The sequence below is a fragment of the Rhineura floridana genome, chromosome 7 (assembly GCF_030035675.1).
Source record: "Rhineura floridana isolate rRhiFlo1 chromosome 7, rRhiFlo1.hap2, whole genome shotgun sequence".
NCBI classification, from domain to species: Eukaryota; Metazoa; Chordata; class Lepidosauria; order Squamata; family Rhineuridae; genus Rhineura; species Rhineura floridana.
The window spans coordinates 125,482,449-125,507,912 of record NC_084486.1 but is presented as its reverse complement, the minus strand read 5'-3'; the positions used below and the strand labels follow the sequence as shown (position 1 = coordinate 125,507,912).

Genomic DNA, 25,464 nt, shown 5'->3' with positions numbered 1-25,464 from the left:
TGAAGAACACCTTAGGAAGCAGCTTCTTCTGCAGATATTTATTTACCGCAGCTATCAAGAACATTTTAAACCAGGGCAATGCCGATTTCAGTAGTGAAGAACGAACAAGTGGTATGCCTCACACCTCTAAATATCTTGTCCAATTCCTGGAGCAACAGCAGTTGAATTTTAACCTTCAAACCTGGAAAATAGATATTTTGGCCACCTTACATAATGCTGTAAACTGCCATGTACACCAGCATTCATCAACTTGACCTCTAAAGTATTTTAGACTACAATCCTCATCAGCCCCAGCCAGCACAACCAGAGGGCACAAAACATCTGGAGGTTGCCAGGTTGGTGAAGGCTGATATATAAATTAAAGCCCATCACAATAATCTTGCTCTCTCATTTTTGCTTCCTCAATGTAGCTGACACAAAAGTTATTTGATCATATTTAAGGTTGAAAGAAACCTGCATACTTCCTCAAGAAATTAAGACTACAAATTAACTCAAATTACATGTAAAATATAAGCTTGTCTGCTAGAGAATAGAAAAAGTACAATATGAAAGTGGGGATCTTTACATTGACTTAAGGAGTTTGTAAAGCAGGAATGGCCTACAATTCACAGATGTTGGACTACAATTCCCATCACCCCCCAACACTGGCTGTGCTGGATGGGGCTAGTGGGAGCTGTAGTCCAACAGTATCTGGAAGGCTGCAGACTGCCTGATGTGAAGCAATACTTATCTGCTCTCAGAAAACAGACTGAAGATTACTCATATCTTGCTTGTACAATATATCTCAGTTCTAATATAATACATAGCTACTTTTCTTTCAGTTATTTCAGCAATAAGTGCAACAATTTCCCCTATCACTAACTACATTTAGATGGCATTTACTGTAAATGCATCTCAAACAGTTTTATCAAGCAGTCCCTCAATACACAGTACTTCATTACTTACTGTGTGAAACTGTCACTTATCCAGTGACGATGAACTGCAGTCACCTGATTTGCTGCCACACTGCATAGTCAATAGACAATTTGCAGAGCATGTTTATGTAGCCAGGCTCATCCATTTATAATAAGTGCTTAGTTAACACAGAATAGTATAAACTTTTATAGTGAAAAGACTAAGCACATAAAGTTAAATTTGTCCAAATTTTATAACTATTCCCAAATCACCAATGGGGTTGCTACATGCAAGCATAAATTATTATTTATAAATTATAATTATTATTTACTATTTACTCATTTATTAATCGCCTTCCACATGTGTCTCAAGATTCACAAAAATACCATGAAACAGCTAAAAATAGTTCGAAACAGTAAAAAACAAAACCCAACCCAACTCATGAACACTGGAGGCAGAGGGCACCTGTCGTATCTCAACAGGAACGCTGTTCCAGAAAACAGAGAGTTACTGTTGAGTGGGCTTCCAATATTTTAGAGATTGGAAGGAGAAACTCTCCTGCAAAACACAGTCGCCTACTGAATATATACGGGATATCCTGAGCTGCATAGGTATTAGTACCAAAAGCTTGAACTTGGCCTCGTAGCAGAATGGCAACCAGTGCAAATCCTGAAAACAAGGTTTTAGATGCTGGCAGTAATTTACCCCCACAAGCAATCTAGCCACCGTGTTCTTCACTGGCTGCAGCTTCCGGATCAACCCCAAGGGTAGCCCCACACAGAGCACATTGCAGTACCAATGTATGGGCAATTGTGGTCAAGGTGTCCAAGTGCAGGAACAGCCATAGCTGTCTTACAAGCCAAACTAAGTAAAAGACACTTCAAGCCTCTGAGGACATCTGTGCTTCTAGTGACAAAGATGGATCTAAACAGCACCCTGAGATTACAGGATTTTTTCCCCTTCACTTGGAAACATGCAGCTTAATACAAGCAAAACTTTGCCCTCCCCCCACTCCTTCAGCCTTTGAACTTCCAACCACAAGCTACCTCCAACCACAAGCTACAGGCAAAAAAAAAATCAGGCTTGGAGGCAGCATTTCTTTGTGCCAACATGCAGGACACAAATCTAATCTTAGTGGCATCTTACCCTGGTATGGGAGTGGAGAAAGGGAGTCTTTTGTGCTCATATCAACTTGCAAAATTTTAAATGAAGAAGTCTAAGGATTTCTAAATGAAGTTTACAATACACTTACTGGTGTTTTTATTTTTATTTAATCGAAAGAGACAGCCATTTAGCCCTCTTGGGCTGCTAAAACGTGTGGCAATGATCACCAAATCATTTGGCCAGTGGGTCATGTTGTATGGGGAGGGGCCAAGCACCCCCACTCCAAGATAGCAACATTGACAGCTCCTCCTCCTCCTCTACACCGTTATCAGCCTGAAACAGCTAAGGGGGTGGAGGCAGGAGGGGAGATAGATGTGGCAAAGGAAGCGGGAAAATAGCATGCTTCAGAAGTATAACGGGCTGGCTATTTTTAATCTGCTGGTTATTTGTAAGATTATTGGGTGTTATAAATATGTTCTTTTTAATTTGAAGGTCATGCAGCTTAGTTTGTATCCTGTGTTATACTTGCTGCTTTGTGAAAAGAAGGATACAAATCTATTAAATAAACAAACAGAATTTTGCCTTGTCTGGACATGGCTATTCGTTGTTTCTTTACGTGTGGACAAGAGTTTAGGTTCAGTATTTTAAACGAGGTTCCCATCTTCAAAATGAGGAGAGATGAAAGTGCATTTCTATTTCCTCTAGGTCAAATGTTCCCACACTGTGGTCTACGGTATGTCTTTGAAGAACAGCAGAAGCAGCGGCTGCTCTGTCAAAATCTAAGCCTGGGTGTTACACTAGACGTTGTCTCCCCCACAGCTAGTAACATTCCCCTTGTCTCTTTCCCTATCTTTTGCCCAGCCATCATCCCCCTGATGTTAGTTCTGGTGGCCCTTTCTGCACTTTCTCTTTTGCTCTTTGCTTGCGTGCTCCAAGGGTCGGTCCAGGCACGAAGGCAGTCAGACAAGTGAGGGCTTGACAGTGCTCTCAATTTATCACCCTTTCTGCTGTCAGAAGCTGCCCTTGTTCCCCTCTTACAACCTTCATGCTTCCCTCCCTGCCTCCTATTTTCAGCCTCTTTTCACCCCCTCTTTTGAAGCAGACGGCTCCTTTTCTGCTCAACAGCCTGGACAGTCTCACTATGAGCAGTATATACTTCCGAGCCCAATTCAAAGTGCTGGTTTTGACGTTTACGGCTCAGGACCCCAATATCTCTTGGAACGCCTCTCCTGATATGAACCTACCTGACCCCTTAGATCTTCCTCCTCCAGGTTCCCCCTCTGAGGGAGGCTCAGAGGGTGGTGACAATGGAAAAGGCCTTTTCAGTTGTGGCTCCCCATCAGTGGAACATACTCCCCAGTGAGGTCCACCTGGGGCCGTCATTGACATATTTCTGGTGCCAGGGAAAGAGGTACCTTTTCTCCCAGGCATTTGATAGATTGAGATGTTTTGTTTTAATATGCTGCCAAACCTTCCTGTGGCTGTGTGGGGGTGGTATTGCTTTGTTGTTGTTTATTGTTATGTTTTATAGTGTGTTTGTTTTGTTTTAACATTGTGTAAATCATTTGGAGACCTTTGGATCTAATAATAATAATAATAATAATAATAATAATAATAATAATAATAATAATAATAATAATAATAATAATAAGTTGAGAGGAAGGGTAAAACCAATAACGAAGTCCAGGCTGTGAACCATGATGCTTACTTGCAACTATGTGCCAGGCTTCTTAGAAGACAACAGAAGACAACAGGCTTCTTTCTGAGTAAAGGTGGACGGGATTAAGCTTCCATGTCTGCAGTCCTATGCATATCTACCATTGATCTTGGTGGGGCTTATTTCCAACTAAATATGCATGGGATTTGCTGCATGATGAGATTTGGGAAGAAAAAAGACAAAAACATATTACCGGGCTAGTTTGAATGTTCTTATATTAATTTACAAGGCCCTTACCAACTTGGGTCCAGGATATCTTAAGGACCACCTGATCCCTTATATCCCAGCCCTATCACCAATATCTTTGAGGGAGTCTCTGTTGGTAGTCCTCCATGGCTCAGATGCATGGCTTTCAACGACTAGAAGCTGTGCTTTCAGTGTAGTGGCCCAAGCCTGTGGAACTCCCTCGCAACTGAGATTAGACAGGCACCCTCCTTATTGAACTTCTAGTGTATGACTAAGAAGTTCTTGGTCCCACAGGCATTTTAAAGTAGTAGTTAGTTTTATGATTATTTTATTGTTCCATTGTTTATTTTGTGTTTGTTTTGTTTTTATGTGCACAGCACAGAAATGCAGTATATAAATATTTAAATAAAAAACATTTGGAAGTGAAAGGGCAGACAAATTTCTAAAGCAGTCTGGCAGAACCCTCAGCAATTTTCAAGTGGCTTGTGGGGGAAAAACATTTAGAAACCACTGATCTAGGTTCAGCTTGCCAAACACATACTTCTACTTTCTTCTGTTTTTCCATTTCTGCAGTGAACCTAACAAAGTGGGAGTGGCTTACATAAACTGTATTCTCATAATCATGAAAAATTTGGATCTGAACAACAGATAGTTCAACTTATGAAACAGAAATCAGAACATTTCTCTGGAAATATTCCTAATTCTCTCCATTTTGCATATATAAATGTGAACAAACCACAAACAGAGAAGAGGGAAATACTGAGAATCAACGGTTAAAGAGAATTTTACCCGTCTCTCATAAATTGGCTCTCAGCCAACAGGACTGATGGGCAGTAGAGCTGAAACAGGGCCAAGGAAAAACACTTCTACACACAATGCATGATTAATGTATAGCACCAAATGGGAAACCTGCAGCCCTCCAGATGTAACCTCCATCATTCCTTGACACTGGCCCTGCTGACTGGGGCTAATGGAGTGTCCAACAACAACTGGAGGGCCCACATTTCCCCATCCCTGCTATTCAGAATTCAGTGCGAAAAGATGTGGTAACAGCCACTGATTTAGATGAATTTGAAAAGTGATTTAAGGCATTCTGAGGACAGGTCTACCGAAGGCTGTTAGCCATGAAAGAAAAATAGAACTTTAATGTTTGGAGGCAGCTGTGGAGCAAGAGCTGTGCTTGTTGGCTGCATAGGAACATAGACCATTGGTCCATCTAGCTCAGAATTGTCTACACTGACTGATAGGAGTCTCCAGAGTTTCAGGTAAGAACCTCTCCCAGTCTTACCTGGAGATACCAGTGATTGAACATGGGACCAAGGCAGATGCTCTACCATTGAGCTATAGCCCTTCCCCAAATCCTGGAAGGATCTGATTGGCCACTGTGGAAAACAGGATCTTGGTCTGATTTTGTATAACTTGTCTTATTTTTTTTCTGTTCGCTTAAGGAAAGAAATTGTTCGCTCCTTAAAGTCCACTATATGTGGCTGATTGCCTATTTTTTGCTTTGTGGGTCACAAGTTTTAGAAACCTGCTCTAACCTACAGATCAGGGATGGAGAACCTGCAGCCCCTCAGATATTGCTGGATTCCCAACTCCCATCAGCAGCAGCCAACCTGGCCAATTGTCAGAAATGATGGGAATCAGAGTCCCTCATCACCTGGAAGGCCATAAGTTGCCCATCTCTGTCCTGCACTGTGGCTACAGCCACTTGTGCACAAACCTATATGAAGTAAAGTAAAATCATATAATTATGCCAACTTCTTTTTTTTTTACAAGTCCCTGCAGAATTTTTTCTACTTGTGTAATTTTCTGAAAATATCAAGTATATTGATTATAATTACAAGCCACAGAGAAATGATGGAAAGAATAAAGCTAAACCTATTAAAGCTAATGTTGATTTTGTAAGAAATATTATTGATGCTGAGAATATAAGGGGTTTATTTCCTATTCACTCAAGATTATCTCATTACATCTGCTACTAAGTATAATAAATCATGCAATGACACTTTTGATATTCTTTCTAATGTAAGCTAAAAACGTGGAGTTGGCGGTAAAAAGAAATAATGGCAGTAGTTTTCTATCATTGAACAGTATGCCTTCCCATTCATTTTTATGAAACGTTAGGAATAAGGCAGCAGTTGACAGAAATGGAATAAATATTCAATACATGACATTCCTATCTATTACATTTAAGCACCTTGGGACCAAGGATACTACAAGTTTGGAAGGTTTATGTTTCAACACTGTATGGCAGCCTTTCCCAACCAGTGTGCCTCCAGATGTTGTTGGACCACAACTCCCATCAGCCTCAACCAGCATTGCCAATGGTCAGGAAGATGGGAGTTGTGGTCCAAAAACATCTGGAGGCACATTGGTTGGGAAATGCTGCTATATGGGGTCATGTGACTTTTAAAGACCAAGCTAGATATGAATACAGCAGCCACAAGTATTTTATCTATGTTTCTATCCAGTCCACATCTAAACATCTACGCTTTACATGAAAAGAAGCACACAAACATTCCCTGGCTAGAAGACAGTGCAACATTTGGGTGGAAAGGAATTCCATAATTAGCCCCGCCTACAAAGTTGTTGTATATAAACATTTGCGGAATGACATGAGAAACAATGACTAGATCGCTGCAGTAAGATATCAGTCAGCCCACAGTCTATGATACTAGGAGAGGCGAGGGCAGACTTTTGAGATTCAAATAGCGGGTAGATGACTTTACAACCTCCTTAAAATTCAATACCAAATATGACCAATGCTGCAGTTAGCAGATTTGTCCTTCCCATCACAAAAGTGAAAAGCACACAAACTCGTTCCTGCTTACCTAGAAACCAACATTTTAAAAAGCCCTGTTTAAAGAAGCTCAGCTTCCAACCAGCTGTGAAAGACGGGCTGAGAATTTTTAACATACTGAGAAAAGCTCTCCTCCACCACTTTTCAAATGAATCGATTTTTCTCTTACCCGCTTTTCCCCCTGTCCAACTTTCACATCCATACATAGAGATCGGGAATACCATAGTCTGAATGATCCTGACTTTGGTGTTCAGTGACACATCTTTGCATTTGAGGATCTTTTGTAGTTCTCTCACTGCTGCCCTCCCCAGTCCTAGCCTTCTTCTGATTTCTCCATTTTGGTTAATGACTGTGCCAAGGTATTGATAATCCTTGACAAGTTTAATGTCCTCACTGTCAACTTTAAAGTTACATAAATCTTCTGTTATCATTACTTTAGTCTTCTTGCCCCCTTATATACCAAATGGCCCTGAGGGACTTACTTGGTAGCAGCGACATCACTGCGATCGGCACTGGGACTGAGCTACCATTTAAATTTCCTACGTCTTGGAGATACACTACATGTTGTTGTTATGTGCCTCCAAGTCGACTATGACTTATGGCGACCCTATGAATCAGTGACCTCCAAGAGCATCTGACATGAACCACTCTGTTCAGATCTTGTAAGTTCAGGTCTGTGGCTTCCTTTATGGAATCAATCCACCTCTTGTTTGGCCTTCCTCTTTTTCTACTTCCTTCTGTATGTCCCAGCATTCTTATCTTTTCTAATGAATCTTCTCATTATGTGTCCAAAGTATGATAACCTCAGTTTCATCATTTTAGCTTCTAGTGATAGTTCTGGTTTGATTTGTTTTAACACCCAATTATTTCTCTTGTTTGCAGTCCATGGTATGAGCAAAGCTCTCCTCCAACACCACATTTCAAATGCGTTGATTTTTCTCTTATCAGCTTTTTTCACTGTCCAATGTTCACATCCATACATAGAGATCGGAAATACCATGGTCTGAATGATCCTGACTTTAGTGTTCAGTGATACATCTTTACATTTGAGGACCATTTCTAGTTCTCTCACAGCTGCCCTCCCCAGTCCTAGCCTTCTTCTGATTTCTTGACTATTATCTCCATTTTGGTTAATGATTGTGCCAAGATATTGAAAATCCTTGACAAGTTCAATGTCCTCATTGTCAACTGTAAAGTTGCATAAATCTTCTGTTGTCATTCCTTTAGTCTTTTTGACGTCCAGCTGTAGCCCTGCTTTTGTGCTTTCCTCTTTAACTTTCATCAGCATTCGTTTCAAATCATTACTGGTTTCTGCTAGTAGTATGGTATCGTCTGCATATCTTAAATTATTGATATTTCTCCCTCCAATTTTCACACCTCCTTCTTCTTGGTCCAATCCTGCTTTCCGTATGAGCACTACATGAGGGTTGGGGAATTCGATCTGGTTGGTTGGTTGGATCCTTATCTGCCCCTCCCCCTCACTCATGCCAGGTTTTACAGGTGGGTGTCAGATGAGCCGTTTTTTTGTCTGTGCAACTGGAAATTAAACCATGAGGGCAAAGGCACAGCCCTGTGCTTTGCTGGCATAGACGATCAGCTTTGAATAGGGCTTCGCAGGTCCCCTTTCAGTTTGGCCCAGGCCCTATACCTGGAATGGTCTTGCAAGCCAAATAGGAAGGCCTAGTGGGCCTAATTAGGCTCATGGGCCAGAGATTTCCCACTGTTGCATTACATCATGGGCACTGTGGGAAATTAAAATGGTGTCTGAGACCAAGATGCCACATGTAGGAGGCCCAGGGCAGGAATAAACATAGGGCTAGGCCCTACTGGGGTCCTAGCAGCTGCCCGAATGCTGAGTCTGCCTTGATCTGGGAACCCCTTGGCTCCTACCCTAGAGAGCTACTGTGAACTGTGTGTACTCAGGCCTCAGAACTCTCTTGAGGAACAGGGGGAACTAGGGATGTGCAACATTAGCCCTGGTGACTGGAAGGCAGCATGAAGCTTCTTGATTGGCCAGGCCTAGTATAAAATAAAATATGAAGAGCCTGGCCTCCCTTGCTCTGGCAAAAGAGCAGTGCCACCTGGACTGCTGCATTTCAGGCTCCCAGCAACTGACTGCAGGAACACCTACAACATTGTGTTTTCAAATTGTAATGCACTTTAAAGGCTTTCTAGCGGAAAAGCAGCTTGGCGTTATTAATACAAATAAGCACTATATTTCAGTACAGCAGTCTATGGTGCCAGCACAGCCCTGAAAGCAGTGTTCCTAGTTTTAACCTTGCTATTGTTTGCACACAAGTAGCACGAAATCTCATTTCCATTGTATCAAGTATGTTTTTTTGGTTGGAAACGTACCCCACCTTCAACAGTTCCAGCAGCTTTTTCTGCTGATCCCTTCAGCAGTCAACTTTCAGTCAAAGTCTCCAAAGTCTGCATCTTTTCTTTATCTCAGTCAACCAAAAGCCTTGGAGCAACCTGTGGCTTATTTTCTCCTCCCACAGCTTCCATGCCTGAAAAATCCTTTTGCAGCCACCGCTGGAAAGTTTCCAGAATTCCTTCTCGCCTCATCCTTACTTTATACATATGCTGTGAAACACTTCAGTGGTTTAAAATACCCTGCTTGAGCCTCCGCAAATCCCTATACTCTCTCAACTCCTAACATCCAAGATGTTCCAGTAATGATCTTTTTGTTTCAAAAAAGAGACTCCGTTATCACTAGCCCCACAGCAGAGGGGAGCTGAAAGGCACAGGCCATTCCAGTCTCTACACTGTCAACTTAAATCATTCCCTATTCTGTAAAGTGCAGATGGGTGTTTTATTTTGTGACAGTTTCCTACTAAAATTATATGACAGATTTTTTTAAAAAAAAATACCCCAGTAACATATTGGGATCTTTAAGACCTCAGGTAGCCAATACAAACCATGCAAGTATATAACTACATTTTACAGTAACAGAAATGGGCAAATCAGGCACTTCTGAATGAAAAATAACATGCCCCCAAATTGCAATGATGAGGTCTTGGGGCTTTGCTACAAATGATTTAGCTCAACATGTATGTATTTAACACACACACACATACCCTATATATATGCTATCCACATGACCTTCCATATGGGGAAAATTCCAGGGTGGTTCTAAACACTGCTCCTGTGTCAAGTCTCCCTAATTCCTTCCATTTCATTTAATACAATTTGCTACACGTCCTTTTCGCACCATGCTGTGCTTTTCCCTGCTCCCACCAAACGTTGCTGGCACACTTTCAAAAAAAAAGGGAGTGGGCATAGCTCTTCCACCATCCTCTCCCACCCACCACCCACAATGTACTCTAGCATGTGCATTGTATGTAGGGCCCATGTAGAGGTTAGGGTCAGATTAAGACTGGGGAAACCCAGGTTCATAGCCTCACTCAGCCAGACAGCTCACTTGATGACCTTGAGCCAGCCTTTAGCTTTCAGCCTAACCTAGCTCATAAGGTGGTTGTGAGAGTGAAATGGCAGTGGGAAGAACCAGGTATGCATTCTTGGGCAAAAGATGGGACAGATACAAAATGCATACATGGGAACAGAACCCTCACACTATTGGTGCTTGGTTGGGGTTTGGAGATGTGTCATTTGAAACTTTCTCCTGGAAAATCTGGCAAGGCTCTTCTCTAACTGCATTTAAGTATGCTTTGAAGACGCTTTTATTTGGAGGAGACCATTCTGATTAGTTTTAATCTACAGTAGATGTGTTGCCACAATTTTTAGCACAGGTGTTTCATACTATTTTGTTCTACTGTGATGTTATTGTTTTTTTTATCAAGTATGTAATGTTTTAGCATCTCAGGTTTTGTAAGCAGCCTTTGTCAGGAACTATCCTAAAAGGCAAGGTATAAATATAAATAAATATCATACAAAAAATAAAATGTGTTAGGTTGAGGCATGGTTTGACTGTGGACAAGACCCCACATTCTTCTTGAGAGAATGAAGTGCATTTTACAGAGGAAAACCCATCAGAGAAGTGTGCAGTGCATCAAATCTGTATGTACTAAGCATGCATCAGACTTTTTAGTCTAACTGCGTAACTTAATAGTTCTCATTGTGCAACATCTGTTCTTATGCCATTTAGTTTTCCTGTTGTAAATATTTAGTTTCCTTTTAACTTGACATGCATACTGTAAGCTGTTAGTCTTGTTTGTTTATGCTATTGTCATTTTGAAGGGGCAGAGAGGCTACAATCCGATACACACATTCCCGTGAGAAAGCCCCATTGAACACAGTGGGACTTAGGTCTGAGTAAATGGCTGTTGAAGTGGCCAGAGACTTATCTAGGAGCCCTGTAAGACCTATTGTTCAGGATGTCTAGAGACATCAGGTGGGATGCTGTTTAGAAATACTGGTTGGGGGATCAAGGTTTAATTTTAGAGATGCATTATTTTTGCTGTTGGGATATTATGGCTTTGCATTCTTGTTGTTAGACCTTGTTGTGAAATATTCAAGGATTGCTTAATTTTACTGTACACGTTAAGATATTTTCATTAGTTTATTATTTATGACTGTTTGCCATTTGTTATCTTTTTGTAACTGTTATGAGTTAATTATGTAATTTTTTTATGTTATAGGCAGCCTAGAGCTTGGTTTAACTATGGAAAGGCGTCATATGAAAAAATGATGACAAGCATGCAGAGGATTGCACTGAAAGTTAGTTATAATTTATGCAGCACATACTCTTATGACAGCCATCACCCCAAAGCATGAGGGGAGATAGTGTAAAGCAGCTCCCTATGTTCCTGAGTCAAACCAGGGGTCCATCTAGCTCAGTATAGTCTACACTGACTGGCAGTAGCTCTCCAGGACTTCAGGTAGGAAGTCTCTCCCAGCCCTATCTGGAAATGCTGGGGATTGAACCTGGGGCCTTCTGCATGCAGAGCAGATGCTCTACCACTGAGCCATGGCCATTCCCAGTCAAATGGAAGATGCACCTCCATAAACATGTAGATGCCCAGTTGGTGCTGACAGTTTGCCTCCCCCTCCCGAAGTGTGTCTGTCTCTCTAATTACTAACATTCAGGAAGAACTTAAGAACATTCCTGTTTTCTCAGGCAGTTGATGACTGAAAGATACTGTTCTTGGCAACCTTGAAATGACCAGCTGTGAGGATCTGCAACTAGTTTAAAATGTTTTTAATTGTATTGTTTTGCTGCCCTTGAAAGGAAGGGTGGGGTAATAGTTTACTAAATAATAAAATAATAATAATGGCCGATTGCTGCTGCTTGAGACCCATTCATACGCGCCGCTCTGCCTTATAAGCATGCACTTTCTCTCTGCAGTTTCTGGCACTCTGCGCAGGACACACTATGCGCATACATCAAACACAAATGTCATAATGAGTGAATCGGCCCCTAAATGCAACACCTGTGTAAGAAGGTGGGTTTTTTTACATGGGAAGGGTAAAAGGGAACATGGTGGAGAATTAAAGCCAAGCCCATTTTAAGTTTCAAAATTAGTGAGACTTTGAAATGCTTAACTCTTTTAATCACGCTCATAATTGTTGCATCATTCTGGCTCTGTCTTCCTCTGTTCCCACAATGGCCTCTGCATGAGTAGTTCACACATGCAAATGAAACAAATTCCATATGGGTGACATCGATCAACATTACTCCAAATACACATAAAAGTGCACAAGGTGGCTTTGGTGTGGTACATATTAAGCTCAACATAAAAAACAGCTAGCTATACAGAGACAAACACTGCATGGCAATTGGGGATGAAATCCAGCTGAAGAGAACCATTAATTACATTTTAAAATTTCATTTATGCCAAGTGTTTTTAGAAGGCTGGTGCCCTCTCGTACACCACACAGACTTATTTAATGTGCATTAATTTATAATTATTCCTTAGATGTAAACTTGCAATTGATTGCTTCCAAAGTGTAAAGAGGCATCCTCCATGGCTCCTCCTGAGATATGGAACTCCTTGCCATAGGAGAAATTTGCATTTAGACAGGCTTTTGGCCCATAAATTGATTTGTAAATATATTGTAATTTGCTATTTTTGTTGGGGTTTTTCCAGCTTTTAATATACTTTGCATTTTATTGTGCTTGATTGTATTTTATTGTATTTGCACTACTGTTGTAAGCTCTCCTGAGCACCATTTGGTGGAAAGGGATACAAATTTAATAACAAACAAGTAAATAAATATGACTGACCATGTTAGAAGTTTTAACTGGTAGCTCAAGGGTTCAAATGCAATAAATGACAAATGATCATTACATTTGCTAAAGCGTCTGTGTAGTTAGACCTGATGTGAGTTACTCCCAGGTAAGTGTGTACAAGACTGCAGCCTAAAGAAATCCACATTATTTACAACCCTACCATGCCACACCAAATATTGAAACATGTATAAACAGAAAAGAAATACAAGTCTGTTCCATTCTCGCAAATCTACCATTCATAAATGTCTCCTTCAGGTGATTTATATGTTGCAGCTGAACAAAAAGGAATTGCCGGTCCTCCAGACTGGAGCCAGGATGCTACAACTGTTGCAGGAGAAACAGATTAAGTGGTAAAAGGAATCTTGCCAAAAGGATATGAAGAACTGTAATCTCCTTCCAACACAGGCAGCAGAGCAAGGAAGAGAAGGGCATTCAATTCACTTGTACAACATAAGAGGAAATAACAGGCATAGCTGAGGAGTGCTTGATTTGCTGTTTTGAGTTCCTAACCAGCACTTACTTCTTCCGTCTTAAATCGGGTGTAGCCAACATTATGCCTTCTAGATGATTCGGACGACAGCTCCCACTATCCCTGGCTATTGGGCATGCTGGCTGGGGCTTTTGGCTGATACCCCATCACTTTATGCTCCTGGAGCATGGAAAGCTAAAGTCTTGTAAGCATCGACCCACATGTCCCAAGACCAGCTGGTTAAAACAGCAGCAAAAACAACCAGATGGCAACCCACCCACAGCCCAACTAACATATTTGCAAAATGCCATGGGTGATTTTCCATTGTTTAGTTCTATGCAACTCTGGCAAAAATCTATGAGAAGAGCCACATGGATACGCTGAATGAATTGGTTCATTCCTATACGATTACGCTTCTGGCATGGGAAGAAACCGTTTCATTCAACTGACTTGTGTGATCCTTCTTATGGACACTTCCAGAGTAAACTGAAACTAGATCTTTAAGAGCTTCAGCAGAAGTCCTCCTGGGTTTTCCAAACTCTTGCTTTATCATGTGTGTGTGGGGGGGGCACACCCAGGCTCTAAAGCTCTCTGCTTAGTGAGGCCCTCCTATCCTCTTCATTGATGTAGCATGAAGACCTTCCTTTTTAGGAAGGCTTTTCACTTTTAATGATTTCGGCTGCAATCCAACACACACTTACCTAGGAGTAAGTCCCATTAAACCCAATGGAGCTTACTTCTGAGTAGACATTGTGAAGTCTACCTGATTTTTTTTTATAGCTAATGTTCCTTTAATAGTTTGTATGTGCTAGTTGTATCTGCTGCTTGCTTTTGGTATGATGTTTGAATTGTATTTGGTTTCTGCCCATTCATCCCTGCCCTTTTACTGTGCTTTTATTCTGCTGTTAGCCACTTTGACCATCTAGGAAGCATGGGATATAAATATTTTTTATTCTGTATTTATCCATTTCAAATATTCATAAGCCATTTTTCAGGCAAAAATGAAGCTCACATCGGAATAACAGGAACACATATAGATCATCAAAAAATGAAAATAATAAAATCACTTATATTTTTAAATTTTGGATACTGAACACATTCTAAAAATAAAGCAGCAGCAGACATAATGCAGAGCACCACAGCTTAAATTTTTTTTAAAAAAACAACATTTTCAGGGCTGTTTAAAAGCCAGTAAAAGTAAGCGCTATGCATTATCTCTATAGGGAATTAATTCCACAATATGGGACCACAGCTGTAAAGGCCCTATATCTTGTGACTTCCAATCTAATAAACAAATTAAATAAGTGGTTCATGTGCTGCTATTGTAGGAACTAGATTGTAATGTAGGAACTGGATCTGCGAGTACAGTCACAAGAGCAACTGTGGCCCTACTTAGACACTTCCTGTGTGACATCTGATACAAGAGTCATTCATCTCTCCCTTCGGTGGGAAATACAACCTTCAGAGATATGTATGCTTCCTCTTCCCTCATTCTAATGCCTCAGGCAATGTCCAAAGCCACTCTTGCATTGTGGTCAAGGCCCATGAGAAAGTGCAACAAGGTACTTGGAGCCATTGTTCTGCTACATGTTCAAGCTACATGCCAAAAAGTTAAAAAAAAGTATCTCCAGGATTGTCATCCATTCTTACAAGGGGGGGGGGAGGAGGGGGCAAAGAACATATTTTAAATGCCAGATCGGTACATAATAAAACCTCCCTCGTCCATGATTTAATCGTGGATGAGGCAGCCGATCTGGCATGTATACCCTGACCTGGGTGGGTGAACAGGGAGGAGTCAGCCTTTCCCAGCTTTGCCCACCGGGGTACTCGGTTCAACATCAAGGTAGATCTGAGGGTCGCGGAGGTGGGGTCGCTGTGGTCTATAAGAGTTCCACCTCACTCATCAAGCACCATGTCCATGTAGTTACCGGTCTGGAGTGTTTGCACCTTGTGTTGGGTCAGAGAGACAGACTGGGAATCTTGTTGGTGTACCGCCCCCACCTTGCTGCCCAACGGCCTCCCTAACTGAGCTGACGGAAGTGGTCTTGGAGGTATTGCTGAGATCCCCTAGACTATTGGTACTGGGGGATGTCAACATCCATGCCGAGGCTACTTTATCTGGGGCAGCTCAGGACTTCATGGACTCCATGACAACCATGGGGCTGTCCCAATATGTTAGTGGCCCAATACATACATCAGGGCATACTCTAGATCTTATTTTTGCTACCGGACATGGGGATGGTGATCTGGATGTGGGGAGTTTTACATCTCTCCCTTTGTCATGGACAGATCACCGCTTGCTGAAGTTTAGACTTTCAATAGCCTTTTCCCTCTGCAAGGGTGGGGGACCTATTAAATTGGTCCGCCCCCGGAGACTAATGGATCCTGAAGGTTTTCAAAGGGCTCTGGGGTTTTTTCCGGCTGATAAGACTGGCGCTCCTGTCGAAGCCCTGGTCAAACTGTGGAACGTGGAGATGGCCAGGGCGGTTGACACGATTGCTCCTGCGCGCCCTCTCCTGTGTAGAGCTCATACAGCTCCATGGTATACCCCGGAGCTGAGAGTGACGAAATAAGATAGGAGACGGCTCGAGCGGAAGTGGAGGCGAACTCCTGATGGATGCAACTATGAGCTGGTAAGTGTTTCCACCAAACTGTATTTAGAGGCGGTGAGGGCGGCAAAAAAACAACATTTTGCCGCCACTATTAAGTCATCTCTTTGCCACCCAGCGGAGCTTTTTAGAGTTGTCCGAGGGCTACTTCATTCTGGCCCTCAGGACATGATAGAGTCATCGGTGGCCCGCTGTGAGGAGTTTGCTGGACACTTTCAAAATAAGATCTTATGTATCCGTCGGGACTTAGACTCCCAGTTTATAGCAGTTGATCCTAATGAGGTGTCCGGAGCACAGTCCTGTCATGTTTTATTGGATGAGTTTCAGTTCGTTCAGCTCGAGGACGTGGACAAGGTACTTGGACAGGTACGTGCAACCACTTCGATACTGGATCCTTGCCCCTCTTGGCTAATAAAAACTAGCAGGGATGGAACAGCTAGTTGGGCCAGGGAGGTGATAAACGCCTCTTTATGAGAGGGAGTGGTCCTTGGCCGTCTGAAAGAGGTGGCAGTGAGACCACTTCTGAAAAAACCTTCCTTGGACCCAGATAATTTCAACAGCTACAGACCAGTAGCGCATGTTTCATTCCTGGGCAAGATCTTGGAGCGAGTGGTTGCCGGCCAGCTCCAAGCACTGTTGGATGAAACCGATTATCTAGACCCATTTCAATCGGGTTTCAGGCCTGGTTTCGGCACCAAGACAGCCTTGGTCGCCCTGTATGATGACCTATGTCGGGAGAGGGACAGAGGGAGTGTAACTCTGTTGATTCTCTTTGATCTCTCAGCGGCTTTTGATACCATCGACCATGGTATCCTTCTGGAGAGGCTCGCGGAGTTGGGAGTTGGTGGTACTGCTTGGCAGTGGTTCCGCTCCTACTTGGCGGGTCGTCTCCAGAAGGTAGTGCTTGGGGAACATTGCTCGACACCGTGGGCTCTCCAATCTGCAGTCCTGCAGGGATCGGTTCTGTCCCCCATGCTTTTCAACATCTACATGAAGCCGTTGGGTGCGGTCATCAGGAGTTTTGGAGTGTATTGTCATCAGTATGCTGATGACACGCAACTCTACTTCTCCTTTTCATCCTCTTCAGGTGAGGCTGTCAATGTGCTGAACCGTTGCCTGGCCTCGATAATGGACTGGATGAGAGCTAACAAACTGAAGCTCAATCCAGACAAGACTGAGATGCTGTTGGTACGCGGTTTCTCTGATCAGACGGTGGATATATACCCTGTCCTGGACAGGGTTACACTCCCCCTAAAGGAGCGAGTTCGTAGTCTGGGAGTTCTTTTAGATCCTTCCCTGTCACTGGAGGCTCAAGTAGCCTCGGTGGCACGGAATGCATTCTACCATCTCCGGTTGGTAGCCCAGCTACGTCCCTATCTGAGCAGGGAGGACCTCACATCAGTGGTACATGCTCTGGTAACCTCGTGTTTGGATTACTGCAATGCGCTCTACGTAGGGCTGCCTCTGAAGACAGTTCGGAAGCTACAGCTTGTGCAAAACGCGGCTGCCAGATTGATAACGAGGACCAAGCGGTCCGAACATATAACACCTCTTCTGGCCCGCTTGCACTGGCTTTCAATTTGCTTCCGAGCAAGATTCAAAGTGCTGGTTTTGACCTATAAAGCCTTATACGGCGCGGGACCACAATACCTGTTGGAACGCCTCTCCCAATATGAACCTGCCTGTACACTACGCTCTACATCGAAGGCCCTCCTCCGAGCTCCGACCCACAGAGAAGCTCGGAGGGTGGTAACAAGAACTAGGGCCTTCTCAGTGGTGGCCCCCGAACTGTGGAACAGTCTCCCCGATGAGGTGTGCTTGGTGCCGACGCTGCTGTCTTTTCGGCACCAGGTTAAAACCTTCCTCTTTTCCAGAGCTTTTAATCTAACTTAATTCAGTTTTAAAGTGTGTTGTAATTGTTTTTAGATCTTTCATTCTCTATACTCTTGCTGTATGGTATTATTGGATTTTATTGTATTTATTTGTATTGCTTGTTGTTCACCGCCCAGAGAGCTATGCTAGTGGGGCGGTATAAAAATTTAATAAATAAAATAAAATAATAAAAAAATAATATGATGGACCAGACCAAGGGCCTCAGCTCCAAGAGCAGCCAACCAGATATATCCAACCTGAGATGTGCAACAGAGTTTCAGGCAGTGATAGGTCAAATAGTACCAAAGGTGCATGCTAATTTAGTCAGCCAGCTCACTCTGCACAATGTCTCAGACAAGCCAAAATATAGTTCCTAGATACAGCCTTCTGTGCCATTGCCCCCCACATCATGTGCTTCATGCCAGGTTACATAGAGCTTGTCCACAGTAGCAAGTAAGACACAATTTCTAGCTTTTTAAAAAAAATATGGTCACCCAAGTATCCAGGTGTCTTTTATTTAGGCAATTGCTATGGCCCTCTTCTATATGAATTATTCTCAGGCTAGCTTACAGCAGCAAGGGGTGGGGAGGATTCCCTCTAATAGCAACCTCAGGTGCTTGAGTGCCTATCAGTTTGCAAGTGAAATGGGGTTATTCCCCCCACAGAAGGCAGTTCCTTCTATATACTCAGGGGATGTTCATAGCATGCAGGAGTATATAAGTTTGTGAACAAAAAAATAAGAACCCAAATGCGTGCAACAGAAATCTGTGAATTTACACAATGTTGATGGCACTGAGCCTTAAACAAGAGAAAGAGGAAGAGAGAATATAAATGTAATAAATAAACAAATAAACAAGGGCCTGCAGGAGTAGCCAACGTTGCTGGACTACTACTGCCATCATCCCTGAACGGTGGCTGTGCTTGCTGGGGCTGATGGGAGTTGTAGTCCGACAACATCTGGATGGCACCCATGAAAGAATCAAGAAGTCTAGCAGACTGCTAGTTAAGTCCAAGAGCTGTTTGAGATACAGGATGTTCATTATCTGTTGAAAACTCTTCCTCTTCACTTCAGTGGAACTGATCTGATCACCTGACAACCTATAAGAAATATCCTGGAGGAAGATACTTAAGTTGGGCATGCCTTTCCCATCTCCAGAAATGCACGCTCATGCTACATATTCATTTTTATATGCATTACATTTATATCACACCTTTCCTCCAAGGAGCTCAAGGTGGAGTACGTTGTTCTTCCACATTTTATCCTCACAATAACCCTGTGAGGTAGGTGAAGCCGAGGCCTAGTGACTGGCTCAAGGTCATCCAGTAAATTTTGTGGCTGAGTGGGAATTTGAATCCTGGTCTCTGAGGTCCTTAGACCAACACCCTAACTGCTACACCAATCTGGCTTTCTTTTGTAAGCTGTAAGATAGCCAGTATGGTGTAGTGGTTAAGGTGTTGGACTACGACCTGGGAGACCAGGGTTCAAATCCCCACATAGCCATGAAGCTCACTGGGTGACCTTGGGCCAGTCACTGCCTCTCAGCCTCATGAAAACCCTATTCATAAGGTCGCCATAAGTCGGAATCGACTTGAAGGCAGTACATTTACATTTTTAAAATAGTTTAGCTGGCAGCTGGCAGCCCTCTAGTGTTAGATAGGACAGGGCATGTGAGAAGGTCCTGAAACTCATTCCCTGCCCTGAGAGGCATAAGAAGCATTACAAAGCTCCTGTACTAAATTGTCTGGAGCAGTTCTCATATGCGGCGACAATTGCCTTAACATCTTGTAGCAGATCCTACTTGTACACGCCTTTGAAAAAAAGATGAGTACGGCAGAATGGCAGAGCTGTATAAAAATTATGGTGTGGGGAAAGTGTATAGGGAAAAGTTTTTCTCCCTCTCCCATAATACTATGGCCACAGCTCAGCGGCAGAGCATCTGCTTTGCATGCAGAAGGTCCCAGGTTCAATCCCCAGCATCTCCAGCTAGGGCTGGAAGAGACACCCTCTCTGAAACCCCGGAGACCTGCTGCCAGTCAGTGCAGACAACACTGAGCTAGACGGACTAATGGTCTGACTCAGTATAAGGTAGCTTCCTAGGTTCCTGCCAGACCACAGCGACATCCAATGAAGCTGAATAGAGATTCAGGACAGACAGAAGAAAGTATTTCTTCACACAGTGCATAGTTAAGTTGCGGAATTTGCTCCCGTAAAATGGGATTGCTTTAAGATAGGATTAGACTAATTCATGGCGGGCAAGGCTATCAATGCCTACTAGCCACGATGGCCACATTTTACCTCTACTTCTACTTGCCGCTCTGGGCTCCTGCTGGGAGGAAGGGCGGGATGTAATTCAAACAATAAATAAATATACATAAATGCCTGTTGGAGGCAATATGCTTCTGAATACCATTTGCTAGGCATCACAAGTGGGGAACGCTGTTGCACTCAGGTCTTGCTTCTGGGCTTCCCACAGGTATGTGGCTGGCCCCTGTGAGTTCAAGATGGTGGACTAGACGGGCCTTTGGCCTGACCCAGCAGGACGCTTCTTATGTTGTTACTCAGAAGAACACAGTTCTACCTGAATTTAACAGGGTTGATGATTAGCTGGGAGTAAGTCCTATTAAACTCTATGTGGTTTGCTTCTGAGTAGACAATCATAGGATTGCACTGTTTGAGCAGCAATCCGTTAAAATTAATAAAAGCAACAGACCATCATATACCAAAAGTTAGCTGAAATAAAAAAGATGCATAAAAGAAGAGGGAGCCCAGCAGATTTCCACAGGAAGGGCTATATAATAATTATTATTTCAATATATATCCCACCCTTCCTCCCAAAGGAGTCCAGGACACCAAACACATCAACAACAATATCATTAAAAACAGTTAAAAACCAATCACCTTCTCCCAAGTCAATGATTTCAGGACTGCCAGGTACAGTATCTTTTAGCCATCAAATTACACAATTTTGGCCACACCAACAAAAAGACTCTGTCTCTTGTACTCACTCATCTGATCTCATGTAAAGAGGGGAAGACAAGCAGAAAGTCTGATACCGATCTTGAATCTCAATAAGGTTTGGATGTGAGAAAGCAGTCCCTGAAATAATTAAAAGTTGCCTCTAAAGTTACTGAATCTCTTCTCCTGCAATCTCAGCAGAGGCTCAGCATCTTCCAGAAGTGCTGTACAAGTGAGTTCACACATGCAGATTTAATCCTCAACACTTACAACATCAAGTAAGAAGTTGCACCAAATAACTGTCACAGAAATTCACCTCCAATAGCACTTTCGTATTCATCACCACTGTGCCTTGGACACAATACTTCTCAAGAGGGGAAGCTCACACATTCTCACTGAGTGATATCAAGTGATGCCTTCCTTTCTGCATGTGCAAATCAACCTTAAGATATTCTTGTTTCAGGGCTGATTCACTGGTTTATGAACTGACCCCAATTCTACCACTTTAGTGCTGACAGAATGAAAGCACTTCCACAATATGAAGAGAGAGGTAGATAGCTCTCAGCCTCAGAGCTGCATTTCGCCCTTGGCCTAATTTTATATGGTCCCTTGCTTAAATCAGTTCAGACCTCAGGCAAGAGTGATCTGTCCTACCTTGGCACTGAACTGGGTGGGCAGGAAGTGGAGACAGAGAAACGAGGTGGCAGAAACAGAGACCACTGGTTTGGGCCCTGCTCACAATAAGAACACAGTCCTTGACAATTACCCATAAGGCAATGCAGCCTTCAAAACAGAAGAGTCCACCCACTCCTGACTTAAGACTTCTAGACGTCTAGGCTGTCTCTGGAGGCACTTCATTTTTTCAGTGTCTCCAATTTTCATGAGGGAACAGAGAAGTAAGCATTTTCAAAGAAGAATGAACCTACATGAAATCTGTAGTGGTATGCTCTCATGAGAGGCCTATACCCTATCACTTTCTACACTTCTGATCTAGCCCACAAGAAGCACAGGTAAACTTGAGAGTTTGGTGGGTGGGGGAGAAGAGAATGTAAGTGGGGTGTTAAATCTTGTTGGTCTTTTATGGAGCGAGTGCCTCTTTCAGTGTCATCAGCCGCTGTGTGCCTCACTGATAACGCAGGCTCCCTTATATCACAAACCTCAAAATGATACCTTTTGGTAAATGTGTTCAGATACAGATTACTTATAAAAATAAAAACACATTCATGTTTGTTGACAGGTAATGTGGGGCTTTTTTCCTGCTAGACTCTGGGGTCAGGATACCAGTCAATTTCTGAGCCAGGATACCAGACAAAATGAATTGATATTTTTGTCCCAGCTCATGATCAAACAGCTACTTATCTTAAAGATTGGCAAAAGTGAGAAAAGCAGACACCAAATCAACCACTATAGCCCAGGCCATATGGCACCCATCCAAGACACTTCTAAGCCTCAAATAAAAATATTTTGGTTGGTTAGGAGTCTCTTTGCAGAACATAAGGAAATTTTACCCCAGCAGCAAACAAAACAAGACACTGGAGTTCTGGAGTGCTCTCTCTAGGCAAAATAGTCTCTCCCAAAGCACATATGATCTCCAAAACTACAACATGCTTAAAATGCAGTGTCATCAGCATCTCTCCCAATGCTGAATCGAAACCTCACAGCGACAAATGCTGAGATATACAGCTGCATTATTAGACTTTACACTTGATCTGGTTTTTTAAAAGGGGGGGTAAAATACAGCACAGGACCTCTAAGGGTCATGTTACCCCCCCAAACCAATCAGAGATTGAGTTTTCCCCTCCCCCCTTCCTACTTAAAACTAGATGTTGAGAAAAAGGGAAGGTAGGTAGCAGCTACTAAAAACAGACACAGTGACATTGGAGAGATCTTCACCACCAGTTCTATTAAGGGAAAAAGGAAACAAACCCCTTTTTTCTAGTCCTCCTCTTGTTGGAAGCAGCTGTGCCAATTATGTTGCAAAAATAAAAAGGAGTTATGCCCTGAAGTCAAAGTGCATTGCACCCAATCTCCAGAAGCTGGGAGGCTTTGGATTCTCAAGTCACACCCCAAGGCAAAGTACCAAATGACACGCAGATTGCGATGTTAGCATATTCATTAGCTAGATTCAGCAAGGCATCCTTAAGAGGCCAAGGTGCACTTAAAAAAAACACCACCACCACCTCCAGCTATGGCTATGTATTTGAAAAGCAGCTGCTCACATAGGAAAGCAATGCATCTCAATAGTACAAACCCTTTTCACTGGGGCAAATCCACAGTGGGACATGTACCAGCTTGACTAGGATTCCTCCTTACGCTGTTGTTGGGTTTTCTCTCTCTCTCTCTCTCTCTCTCCCTTCCTTCCTTCCTTCCTTCTGTTTCTCTCTGGATGCCACCCACACTGTCTGGTGTCTCTGAATGCAGCCAGGTGTCCTCCTGATAAGAAACAGGAAGTAGCTTCCACCCCTCTCCCCCTCGCCACACAGAGGATCACCTGCCTGGCTCCTTATTCCCTAAATCCTCTGGAGGCCAGGTCAGAGAGTGAAGCAACTCCTTTCCATGTTGGAACAAAGAGGCAAGGGACAAGCCATTATCCCCCCCTCTCCCCGCAAGAGTAAAAGAAAGAGAGCTATTCTCTCTCACCCTCATACACAACAACACATGCACACACAATATGCAGCTTCTCTTCAAGCATCAATGGGGTCATATTGAAGGGGGGGCGAGGACACAGACAGCCATCCCAATCCAAGGAGAACCACAGCTGCCCATTTTGCAGCAACAGTTTCCAAATTGCCTTCTATGGGAAGAAATCAAAACCATCCTGCTCACAGCGAGGGAAGTGACTCACTGCCTGCTCTCTAACTAACAATTCCCATTGACATTAACACTTCCCTCCCCAGAGCCATCTCTTGGAAGAGAGAAGCTAGAAGGAGGAGGGAGCCAACTTACCGAGGTGTAGTTGGTTTTCTGGCTCCGGATCTCCTGCTCTTGGAACTGCAACCCGGCCAGGTGCTTCTCCAGCGCTTCCCAGTCCATCGTGGGTAGGGGAGGCTCCTCCTGCTCGTTCCAAGCAGTCCCTCCCAAGGAGTTCTCCAAGGGGTGGAAGGCAACCAGCGGACCCCCGTTGCTCAGCCTGCCCAGGCCCCCGGGCTGGGCTTTCTGGAGATGAGGGGCTTGGCCGTAGCCCCCGCCGCCTTTGCGCCCAATCCTGCGGCTAGAGGGCACCACGTTGGCATTGTGCCGGAGGTCCAGGGGGTGGTGGGGGGCTTGGCGATGACGCCGCTGAGGCGCGGGGTTGCCGTTGGGAGCCGGGGGCGGCATGGCGGGGGCGGGGCGGGTGGCGGCGAGACTGGTACTCCTCACCTCCTCCAGCTCCTGTGCTAAACTCCTCCTGGCAGGGGCGCTTGGGGCGTCGCGGCGGGCATAGTCCCCGTCCTCCTCCCACGCGTCAATCACCTTCCTCTTGTACACCTGGAAGCCCTCCTCCCCCTCCTCGTCGTCTTCCTCCGAGTCCTCCAAAGCAGCCAAGTCCAGGCTGGTCGGCGACGGGGAAGATTTGCATTCCGAGCAAGGGGTCACTTTGCTGGAACTCGATTCCGAGCTGGAGCGGCTGCTGCAAGGGTCGCTGCCTAAATCCATGCCATCCTAGAGGAGAAGAGAGACAGGGAGACCCAAGTCGTTAGAAAAGCCCACACCGAGGACTTCGTGTCTTCCTTGGTGGCGGCGGCGGCTATAACATCCCCGGCAGGCACAGAAGAGAACCAGACAACCGGTGTCCCCCCCCCCGGTCCAGATGCTGCCAGACTCTTAAAGGGGAAAGCGGAGGAAGGGAAGGGCTCTTTGGGGAAAGCCGGGGGAGGCTCGCCGGCACTTCCCCAAAGTTTCTCGCAAAGCCCCCACCCCGCCTAGGCAGGGCATTGCCACACTTTTCGAGGAGAGGGGGGCGGTCTCGAGAGCGGCGCGGCGGCGGGGCGTCTCTCCTCACCCCACGTCGGAAGAATGAAAGCAGACACGGAGCACCCAGGCAGCGTTCCTGGAGCTCGCATGTGGCGGCCAACAGTGTTCGGTGGTGTGTGCTGTTTTTGTTTAAACAGCACCAGCAGCTGCGGGTCCTGTCCCGCAATAGCTCCGGAAACTTCCCGGTTTCTTCGCGCCCAGTTGCGAATACAGAGAGATACGCCGGTAGCGCAGGAAAAAGAAGTGGGAGGGGGGCAAAGAAAGAGAGAGAGTCTGGCGGAGCCAAGGGAGCCGTCCCCACGCAGCCGGCGTAGGGGGAAAAAAGTCAAGGAGACAATGCCGGGCCCACTACGCCCCCTACGGTACAACTGAAGAGATTCTGGCCACAAGAAAAAACCCGGGGGGGGATGCGTGACTCGCTCGAGGCCACTGCTGGAGAAAAGGGGGGTTGCAAAGAGGAGGTGGGCCGCTTTAGTTCTGCACCTCCTCCCCACATTCTTTTAAGGGAAATGCCATGTCTTGGTCGTCCCATTCATTCTCTCCTCGTTGGTACGTGTGAAAGCAGCAGCTTAAAAAAAAAGAAAGAAAAGCTTAAGAGCATAACCTTATACTGAGTGAGGCTGCAATCTAATACATGTCTACTCAGGAGCAAGCGCTGTTGGGTTCAATGGGATTTACTCCCAGGTAAGTGTGTATTGGATTGCAGC

The 25,464-nt window shown here is 44.2% G+C and overlaps 1 protein-coding gene across 5 annotated transcripts in view; it reads right to left on the bottom strand.

Moving 5' to 3' along the window:
- Positions 1–25,066, bottom strand: part of SCHIP1 (schwannomin interacting protein 1) — a 133,241-nt gene extending 108,175 nt beyond the window's left edge. For 2 of the 5 annotated variants that reach the window (XM_061637179.1, XM_061637180.1), the window contains exon 1: positions 23,750–24,772. In XM_061637179.1, coding sequence (XP_061493163.1) covers positions 23,750–24,439 — 690 coding nt within the window. In that variant the 5' untranslated portion in view covers positions 24,440–24,772. The other 3 variants (XM_061637182.1, XM_061637184.1, XM_061637181.1) reach the window with 3 other exon arrangements.
- Between the last annotated feature and the right edge of the window lie 398 nt (positions 25,067–25,464).